At 48.9% G+C, this 10818-nt stretch overlaps 1 protein-coding gene across 1 annotated transcript in view; it reads right to left on the bottom strand.

Annotated features, from left to right (window-relative positions):
• Positions 1-2951: 2951 nt before the first annotated feature.
• LOC139158397 (copine-9) overlaps positions 2952-10818 on the bottom strand; it is a 38659-nt gene continuing 30792 nt past the window's right edge. Inside the window, exon 14 of the mRNA XM_070735706.1 lies at positions 2952-3534. Within this exon, the coding sequence (XP_070591807.1) occupies positions 3391-3534 (144 nt within the window). The 3' untranslated portion in view covers positions 2952-3390. The remainder of the gene's footprint in view (positions 3535-10818) is intronic.

Here is a 10818-nt window from a genome sequence, read left to right as displayed (position 1 = left end):
GTTTATTAGATTTGTATGCCACCCCTCTCCGAAGACTCGGAGAGTCTTAATACTGGCGACATTAAGAAAACAGTAACTACCACACACATTGAAAATGTAGAAATAATGTAATATTAAGGTTCAAACTTAATATCAACCGCTCCAAACTTGACTGTAAAAATTATGACTTTAGTAATCGAGTTGTTGAAGCATGGAACTCATTACCAGACTCCGTGGTGTCAACCCCCAACCCCCAACATTTTTCCCGTAGACTTTCCACAGTTGACCTCTCCAGATTCCTTAGAGGTCAGTAAGGGGCGAGCTTAAGTGCACTAGCGTGCCTTCCGTCCCCTGTCCAATTGTCTCTCCTATATTTTATATATCTTTTCTCCCGTTCATATATCCTTTCCTCTACTCTTCATTGATGTATTCTATTCTCATATCTCTTCTTCTATCCCTTCCCTGATATTTACTACTACACGTTTTTATTCTCTTTAACTTTCAATTTGTATTGGACAAAATAAATAAAAATAAATAAAACAAAACAAAAATGCTTCTATATCAGAAACTCTATGTGATAGAGCAAAACTAAGCATATTTTTGGAATCAGCACATCAAACTCCCTAAAACAGACATATTACCTTTGCTGATGATTTTTTTTTTGTTGACCAGTGTTATTAACAGTCTGTCCACCATCTGTGTGGCCCTATCACTGCCCCCAAAAGAGCAATCGCTTACCTGCTCTAAGGTAACCCAGGAACTGAGGGCCTTCCTCTAACATTAAGTGGAGCTCTTTGGACAAGAGTGACAAAGCAACATCAAGTCAAGGCTGAGGCAGCAGCCCAGTTTAGTTAGACTTCCTGCCTCTGGTGAATGAGCCGAGGCAAACATCTTACCAGCTGCTTCTGGGGCAGGGGCAGGAAAGCTGTGCTCTCCTTTCATAAAAAGAAGAACTAAAGTAGGCCGCCACCACCCGCAGAGGTGGGAATTGTCTCTCGCCATCTGCTTGGTAGTGTCAAGCAGTTGAACCTCACAGGCCATGTGCTAAATAGTTATCCCTAGTCAAGCAAGAGTTGCCACTCCCGCTGCTACCGCATGTACAGGAAGCAAAATCTGTATTTTCTCAGACTCGCCATGCATGGGGCTGCAGCCGACTGGCAATTTGCAGTGAATAAAATAGTTCTGAAAACCACTGCTGTGTTAAATGTAAGTAGGATTGGACAGAGAGATCTTCACTCCTGAACAAAGAGACAGAGAGAGAGAGACTCACTCCTTGTCTGGGAAGCCTAAGAGAGAGTGAGAGGAACTCAACACTGAAAAAAACCAGAACGGAACAGAATAACAGAGTTGGAAGGGACCTTGGAGATCTTCTAGTTCAACCCCCTGTTCAAGCAGGAGACCCCATGTCCATGATGGCTGCGAGAGCCATCGTGGGGCTCCCTAGATTCGCCCACGTTTCTGCAACACTCCACGGCCTGCACTGGCTGCCGATCGGTTTCCGGTCACAATTCAAAGTGTTGGTAATGACCTTTAAAGCCCTACATGGCATTGGGCCAGAATACATCCGGAACCACCTTCTACCGCACGAATCCCAGCGGCCGATAAGGTCCCACAGAGTTGGCCTTCTCCGGGTCCCGTCGACCAAACAATGTCATTTGGCGGGCCCCAGGGGAAGAGCCTTCTCTGTGGCGGCCCCGGCCCTCTGGAACCAACTCCCCCCACAGATTAGAACGGCCCCCACCCTCCTTGTCTTTCGCAAATTACTTAAGACCCACCTTTGTCGCCAGGCATGGGGGAGTTAAGTTATCCTTTCCCCCTAGGCTACTACAAGTTGTGCATGGTATGTTTGTGTGTATGTTTGGTTTTTTTATAATAAGGGTTTTTTAGTTGTTTTTATTAATTGGATTGTTCATGTTGTTTTACCACTGTTGTTAGCCGCCCCGAGTCTGCGGAAAGGGGCGGCATACAAATCCAATAAAATTTTTTAAAAAAGAAAAAGATGGTGAACCTTTTTTTCTCAGGTGCTGAAAGAACGTGGGCATGCACTATCGCGCATGCGTGAGTGTCCACACCCGTAATTCAATGCCTGGGGACGGCGAAAACAGCTTCCCCTGCCCCTCCGGAGGCCCTCTGGAGGCCGGAAACGGCCTCTTTCCCAACTTCTGCTAGGCCCAGTAGGCTCGTGTTTCACCCTCCCCAGGCTCCAAAGGCTTCCTTGGAGCAGGGGAAGGAAATAACACCCTCCCCCACCCCCCCTGGAGGCTCTCTGGAAGCCAAAAACGCCCTCTCAGAGACTCTGTGCAAGCCAAAAATCAGCTGGTTGGCACACACATGCAAAGTGGAGCTGAGCTAGGGCAACGGCTCATGTGCCAGCAGATATGGCTCTGGGTGCTACCTGTGGCACCCATGCCATAGGTTCACCATCACCCATGATGGTGATGCGTGCCACAGGTGGTATGCGGAGCCTTATCAGAGGACATGCGAGACTTTGCTGTGTTTCAGCTTCAGTGCTGACCAGCTGGTTTTCGGCCATGGGAAAGTCCATTTTATCTTCCGGATGCTCTGAAGCCCCGGAGACAAAAAAAATCCCCCAATGGACAAACTGGAAGCTTGGAAAAAGACACTTTTGGTTTGCTGTTTTTTGCACGCCGGAGGGTTCAAGGAAGTTTCTCGAAGCCCCGGAGTGCAAAAAACCCAGCACAATGAACAATGTGTTTTCCAAACTTCCGGTTTGCCCATTGTGCTGTTTTTTTGCACTCAGAAAGCTTCCCTGAACCCTCCAGAGTGACAAAAACAGCACAACAGGCAAACCAGAAGTCCTTCTTTTTACTAGACTAGACGTACCCAATTCCTCCAACCATTTTTCATGTTTTATCCCTCCCCCAATAATTTCTGATGCTCTTTTCGGCATAAAAGAATAAAATAGCCATGTGAGAACATAAAATGATAAAAGAAGAAGAAGAAGAAAACTGTTGTATGAGAACCTGGGACCAAGGATACTTTATTGTCAATAACCAGGCAGACAGAACCATGGCACCTTATTAAATAAACTGGTCAAGAAGTAAACCCAGCCCCCAGGGTCCCCAGCATGCTGCTGCCTCTTCCGAACGTCCTCTTTTGAGGCTCTTGGCGGGGCTGTTGTATGAAACTGGAGCCACCTCCTTGAGATCCTGGATGGAGCCACACTTTTTTGTGCTGGTGTCTGAAGTGTGAAGTGTGGCACTCCTATCCTGCCCACTTCCTGGTAGTGAACTTCCTGTCCCCCCTCCCCCTGCCACCTCTGAACTATCCAGTTCTGAATAGAAAGAGTGGGAAGAACCCCTCTTGCCTTAAGTGGAAATCATCTTCCCAGTCCCAATTACAGTATCTCGAAGGGCTCCCGGCTGCGGAGAAGACAAGAGCTACTGTGGTCTAAGCAGAAAGAGGCTTGATGTCTCGGGTCTTCATATAGGAAAGCAGCTGCTCTGGGATTTCGGCTAGGACGTCTTTCGCTAGGCGTGCCATGCTTAAAATGTGGTTGCCGGAATGGTCTACGTAGTCTCGGAAGGGCACAAACTGCAACAGCAGGAAAGACACACACACACACACACACACAAAAGTCAGTGGGTGCTGCATAGAAACATAGAAACGTAGAAGTCTGACGGCAGAAAAAGACCTCATGGTCCATCTAGTCTGCCCTTATACTATTTTCTGTATTCTATCTTAAGATGGATATATGTTTATCCCAGGCATGTTTAAATTCAGTTACTGTGGATTTATCAACCACGTCTGCTGGAAGTTTGTTCCAAGGATCTACTACTCTTTCAGTAAAATAAAATGTTCTCATGTTGCTTTTGATCTTTCCCCCAACTAACTTCAGATTGTGTCCCCTTGTTCTTGTGTTCACTTTCCTATTAAAAACACTTCCCTCCTGGACCTTATTTAACCCTTTAACATATTTAAATGCTTCGATCATGTCCCCCCTTTTCCTTCTGTCCTCCAGTCCAGACTATACAGATTGAGTTCATTAAGTCTTTCCTGATATGTTTTATGCTTAAGACCTTCCACCATTCTTGTAGCCCGTCTTTGGACCCGTTCAATTTTGTCAATATCTTTTTGTAGGCGAGGTCTCCAGAACTGAACACAGTACTCCAAATGTGGTCTCACCAGCGCTCTATATAGCGGGATCATAATCTCCCTCTTCCTGCTTGTTATACCTCTAGCTATGCAGCCAAGCATCCTACTTGCTTTCCCTACCGCCTGACTGCACTGTTCACCCATTTTGAAACTGTCAGAAATTACTACCCCTAAATCCTTTTCTTCTGACATAACATAACATAAGTAGAACGTAGTAATAGAAAAGATAATAAGACAGTAGGACAGGAACATTAGGCACATAAGTGCATTTATGCACGCCCCTTACAGACCTCTTAGAAAAGGGGAGAAGTCAATTGTAGATAATGTAAGGTTGAGGATTTTGGGGTTGGGGGAAGTAACAACAGAGTCAGGTAATATATATATATAGTATAATATATAGTATAATATATAATAAAATATACAGTGGTACCTCTACTTAAGAACTTAACTTGTTCCGTGACCAGGTTCTTAAATAGAAAAATTTGTAAGTAGAAGCAATTTTTCCCATAGGAATCAATGTAAAAGCAAATAATGCATGCAAACCTATCAGGAAAGAAATAAAAGCTCAGAATTTGGGTGGGAGGAGGATGAAGAGGAAGAGGAGAGTCGCTGCCCAGAGCGAAAGGAGCATTTCTTTTCTCTGGGTGCTGGCATAGGTTTATTCCCTCTCCAAACGCCCAGAGAAAGGAAATTTGTTCGCTCTGGACTGCCAAAGCCTCCTTAAGTGCCACCAAAAGGCTCCTCTAGCAGCCCAGAAAAGCCCGCGATGGCCGATTAAAGGGGGAATGGCAGGAAACTGGTTGGGCCTTCGTGCCGCTCTAAAATTTCCTGGGAATTTTTTCTGGGCTCGGGTTCTTAAGTACAAAATGGTTCTTAAGAAGAGGCAAAAAAAAAAAATCTTGAACACCCGGTTCTTATCTAGAAAAGTTCTTAAGTAGAGGCATTCTTAAGTAGAGGTACCACTGTATATATAAAAGTAAACACACAAAATACAAGCAGTTAAACTCACACAGAAAAAGAAAAACATTAAAATAAAAGCAAAACTCTTGATGATCACCCGTTAGAAATCCTAGCACCTCACTCTTTGCATAGATTGAGGCTGTTAAGAGAAACAAGTAGAGAAGAACCGTTGTACCTACCTGAACGGTCTTCTCAGTGCACTGGAAGGAGAGTCCAATATGGGTTATTCTCAATCTTATTGGTCGAGACTGAGTTTAGAATTAACATATTATTAGGCACCGCCCCTTGCCTGCCCCCAGTGAGCTCAGTTTTAAAACGAAAGGTAATATAATCCAACACAATTTTATTGAACCAGAATCCGTATATAGATATATAAAACAATCAACAAGAACCGAACCCAGCTTCCCTGAAACAATCTAATGCTGGGAGGGTTTGGACTCTCCTTCCAGTGCACTGAGAAGACCGTTCAGGTAGGTACAACGGTTCTTCTCCATTGCATCTGGAAGGAGAGTCCAATATGGGATATACCCAAGTTCCAATCAAATGGGAGGGAGATTGTTAGCAAGGGCAGCTGGAGAGGAACACACCCTCTGTAATACCCTTCTCCCAAAAGATGCCTCAGCTGAAGCATAGGCATCCAGTCTGTAATGTCTAGTGAATGTAGAAGGAGTCTTCCACGTTGCAGCCCGACAGATGTCCTCAATCGAGGCTTGAGTCCTCCAAGCTGCAGACGTGGCTGCACTGCGGGTAGAGTGCGCCGTGACCCCTTGAGGTGGATTCTGAGCTCTAGCCTTATACGCCTCCCCTATGCAGTCCCGGATCCATCGGCTGATTGAACTGGGAGAGACGCCCAGACCCTTTTTTGGTTCTGCAAATGAAACAAATAATGACTCGGACCTTCTAAAGGCCTCAGTCCTCCTAATGTAAATTTTAACAGCTCGCCTAACATCTAGTTTGTGCCACCTAAGTTCTGTAGGGTGGCTCCCTTGCGAGCAAAAGTCTGGCAAAATTAGTTCTTGCTTCCTATGGAAAAGCGAGTTGACCTTAGGAATAAATGTCGGGTCTAAACGTAGAACTACCCTGTCCGGATAAAATATACAAAGGTCTGGTCTAATGGATAATGCAGACAAATCCGATACACGTCTGGCCGAAGTGATAGCCACTAAAAAGGCCGTCTTGATGGAAAGAAATTTGAGCTGAACGGATCTCAGAGGCTCAAAGGGAGGCCCAGTCAGGGCCTTCAACACCAGAGATAAGTCCCACGATGGAAACCTATGAAGAGGCGGGGGACGACTGTTTGAAGCTCCTTTTAGAAAGTCCCGTATCCAAGGATGAATTGCTAAGGAGCGTAATTCCGGTAGCCGGATAACGGTTGCCAATGCAGCCACCTGTCTCCTAAGGGTGTTTGGAGACAGTCCTTTTTCAAGGCCCGATTGCAAGAATTCAAGGACTGTCAGTATCTGGGCTCTTTCTGGTTGCATGTCCTTCCCGGTGCAGAACTGACAGAAGGCCGACCACGTGGCCTGGTAAATCCGGGATGTTGACGGCCGGCGGGCGGCCTGCATTGTGGCAATGATACTGTCCGGCAGACAATGCTCCCTCAGTTTGTTCCTCTCAAATGCCAAACGGCTAATTGGAGCCATTGAGGGTCTGGGTGGAATATTGACCCCTGACTGAGGGAGATTATCTTGTCTGGAATCCTCCAAGGTGGGGAGATCGACAGTGCTACTAAGTCCGAGAACCACGGGCGGCGTGGCCAATGTGGTGCAACTAGTAACACCTCCGCTTCCTCCAGTATAATCTTGTCTATCACTCTCTGGACCAAGTTTGTCGGAGGGAAGGCGTACAATAGACCGCGAGGCCAGCTCGACCGTAGGGCGTCGACCTTCTCTGCCATGGGAGAGTGGAAACGAGAATAGAACCTGGGGAGCTGCGTATTGTTGTGAGTGGCGAACAAGTCCAACAGCGGTGTCCCGAATCGTAGTGTGATCTTGTGGAACAGCTGTGAGTCTAGCCTCCACTCTGTGGGGTCCAAGGTGGTTCGACTGAGCCAATCGGCCTGGACGTTGTTGACGCCTGCTATATGCTCCGCGGATAGAGAAGCCAGGTTGTACTCGGCCCAAGTGAAGAGGGCCATGGTCTCCTTCATGAGGCGAGGGGACCTCGTGCCTCCCTGGTGGTTGAGGTAAGCCTTCGTGGCCACATTGTCCGTTAGGACTAAGACGTGTTGACCCCGAACCAAGGTTACAAAATGCTGGAGCGCTAAAAACACAGCCCTGAGCTCTAGAAGGTTGATGTTCACAGGGAGGAGGTCCTCCCTGCTCCAGAGTCCCTGAGCTACCTGGGAGCCGATGTGTGCGCCCCAACCCGACAAACTTGCATCTGTAGTCATGACTAGTTGATCGGGAGCCTGGAAGGAACAACCCTGGAACAGTGCTGGAGAAGTCCACCAGTCCAAGGAGGTCTTGACACTCCTTGGTAGCCTGATCAGCCGGTTTGACTGGCTGAGTTTCGCCTTCTGGGCCGGTAGCAGCAATCCTTGTAGTGGACGAATGTGGTGCCTGGCCCATGGCACAATCCCTATACAGGAGACCATGGTTCCCAGTACCCTGGACAGAAGGGTTAGGGATACCTTTGGCTGTCTCTGGATGGAGGCTATTAAGGCCAAAATATTGTCTAGTCTGTCTGGTGAAAGCGACACTGTGCATGTCGTGGTGTCTATCACTGATCCCAGATGTAGGAGTCTTGTAGCAGGGATCAGTTGGCTCTTGGGAACGTTGATGGTAAAGCCGTGTTCTTCCAAAAATGTCATCGTAAGGTGGAGATCTCGGTGTGCTCCTGCCTGGGACTTGGACAACACGATGATATCGTCCAAGTAAGCCATGAGGCGGACGGACCGTGTACGGAGATGAGCTGTGAGCACATCGAGCAATTTTGTGAAGGTACGAGGAGCCGATGATAGGCCGAATGGCATGGCCCGGTATTGGTAATGCTTCCCTTCCACACAAAATCTTAGATACCTGCGATGTGGTGGGAATATCGGCACATGTAAATAAGCCTCCTTCAGGTCTAGGGAAGTGAGAAAGTCCTGAGGGCGTACTGCCGCTAGAATAGTATGCAAGGTGTGCATCCTGAATCTGCGGTAAAGAATGAACTGATTTAATAATTTCAGATTCAGGATTAAGCGACAGCCCCCGGATGCCTTGGGGACTATGAACACCATAGAGTAAAATCCCCTGCCTTCCATGTGTTTTGGCACAGGCTCTATGGCTTGAATCTGAAGGAGGTGGCTTACTTCCTGAAGCAATTCCTCCCGTTTGGTAGGGTTCTTTGGTGTTGGACAGTGTAGAAACCGGTTGGGCGGGGGCTGAATGAATTCCAACCGTAGTCCTTGTGTCACTGTCGATAGAGCCCATTTGTCTGAGGAGGTGGCTAGCCAGGAGGCGCTGAAAAGGTGTAATTTCCCTCCTACTGGCTGTGTCAAAGCAAAGTCATTTGGTTCGTTTAAATCCACGCTGGTTGGAACCTCGAAATGGCCGTCTGTTTGACTGATAGCCTCTGGCCCTGTCTTGGAAGGGGGTACGGTCATTCCTGTATGCATTCTGGCCGAAATTGGCCTGGGGAAAGGACCTAAATTGCTGGTTTGACCGAGAGGTGTCCCAACGAAAGGACTGACGTCGGTTGTATGGAGTCTGACGACGATCCTGACCCCTCCTGGACCTTGGAAGAATCTTCCGTTTGTCCTTGTCCTCTATGAGGACCTTCTCTAATATGTCGCCAAAAAGCTGAGACCCCTGAAATGGCGATGATGCCAGGCGCCATTTAGATTTGGTGTCTGCTTGCCAACTGCGCAGCCATAGCATTCGGCGTGATGCGAGGGTAGCGGACATCCCTCTCCCAGCAAACTTGGCAGCATGTAAGGTGGCATCGGCAGAAAATTCAGCCGCAGCCAACAACTTACTGAGGTCCTGGCGCATCCGTCCTTCCTCTGGCCCCAGGCGAGACATCATGTCCTCGATCCAGACGATGGAGGCTCTATTAAAAAAGGAAGCAGCCGCTGCTGCGCGAAACCCCCATCCGGCCATCATGTGGGTCTTCCTGAGGAGCACCTCAGCCTTCTTGTCCTCTGGCTTCAAATTGTCTCCCATCTCAGCAGGAACCAGAGCGTTGGAAACCAGTGTCACCACTGGTGAATCTATGGGAGGAAACTGTAAGAGAGCCTCTACCTCGTCGTCAAACGTGTAGAACTTCCTCTCTATCACTGATGGTCCCTGGGCCGCTGCTGGATATTGCCACGGTCTCTTGATACTTTGCACGAAAATTTCTGATGCCGGGACATGGTCTGTTTCAGGCTTGGGCTCCTTTAATAGAGTAGAGGATCTAGATGGCACGGCCTGAGATGGTTGGGCCGGATCCTTCAACTCCATAGTCTGTCTTGCCTTATATAAAAGAGTCCTGAACGAGGACTGTTTGAACAGTCCCGCCACCTGAGGTTGTTCTGGAGGTGCCTCATCCTCTGACATATCATAGTCTTTATCACTGTCCTCCATTAACACAGGCTCCTCAAGTACAGATCCCAAACCTGAAAGGGGCGGTGCAGACCAGAGATCCCGGGTTGTGGCTTGTCTTGGCTGTTGAGGCCCTTGCTGTGCTCCCACTGCTATGCCCTTAGTATAGACATTGGTCAGTAATTCCTGAAAGGCCGGTGGCATATCCTGCCATGTGTCAGGGTTGTCCCTGAGCCCCGCAGCTGTAGGGGTGAAGGTAGCTGCTGGAACCGCTTTGGCCTGAGGTGAAAAACCCCAGACTGGTCTCTCCTGGGTGGCTGATCCCGGCCTGCTTCTGGGAGTCTGAAGCTGAGTCAGAGCTGGGTGATCAGGAGACCAATCTCTCTCAACCCTCTCTCTTGGGGTTTGTGGGCCAGCAGCCACATCAAGGCCAATGGGTGGTCCAGGCCTGGGCAGTGGAACACTGTGGAGGGCTGCCTCCAACTTCTGTTCGAGGGCCTGAATTCGCCTCTCGGCCTCTTTGATGGCTGAGGAAGAGGACTGGGATGATTTAGCCTTTATCTTCCCCTTATCCTTGGGCTTGGCCACCGGGGCAGAAACTGCAGATCCCAAGGCAGGTGCTGGGTCTGCATTGCCACAGGAATCCATAGTACTCACAGTATTTGAGCAGAAATCAGAGTGTTAAAGCAATTAACGGCACAGAGCTGTATTAATTAAGCAATCACCTCCGACTGATAAAAAACTCCACAAAATGGCCCCCCGAAGCTGCTGCCCAGTGCGCATGCGCCTGCCAGCCGTTGCAACCGTTCTTCGCGCCTAAATTAGGTCGCTGAAGCAATAAAGATAGAGGAGGAGGTGGGGGGGGGGAGGAGTTCCCCTCAGCCGCTCAAAATGGCGGGCGCAGAGCGCAGTCTAAGGCAAAGGGAAAACCAGAAGGCTGACAGCCCTTCCCCATCGCAAGCCTTTCTGTCCCCGGCGGATCCTGTCTCCGCATCTCGGGTGGCTGCGAGGCATCCGGAAGACTCTATCCTGTTAATCCGGCTATTGCAAGTGTCTGCTTGGCCGCCGAACATATGGTCGGCGGCAGGCGCCCTTTGAAGAAGCCGCGGCTTTTCTGACAGCGGCGGCGGCGCTCCCGGCGACCCAGAACTGTCGCCCACCGGCAACTTATTCCCCTGGACTCAGGGTAGTGCCTATAGAGGAATTTCCGTCTTCGGGGGACGCCGCGTCCCCGAGCCTCCCAGTGGGGGGGGCG

Source organism: Erythrolamprus reginae, chromosome 2 (genome assembly GCF_031021105.1).
Source record: "Erythrolamprus reginae isolate rEryReg1 chromosome 2, rEryReg1.hap1, whole genome shotgun sequence".
Lineage (NCBI taxonomy): Eukaryota > Metazoa > Chordata > Lepidosauria > Squamata > Dipsadidae > Erythrolamprus > Erythrolamprus reginae.
This window is presented reverse-complemented; position numbering and strand designations above follow the sequence as displayed.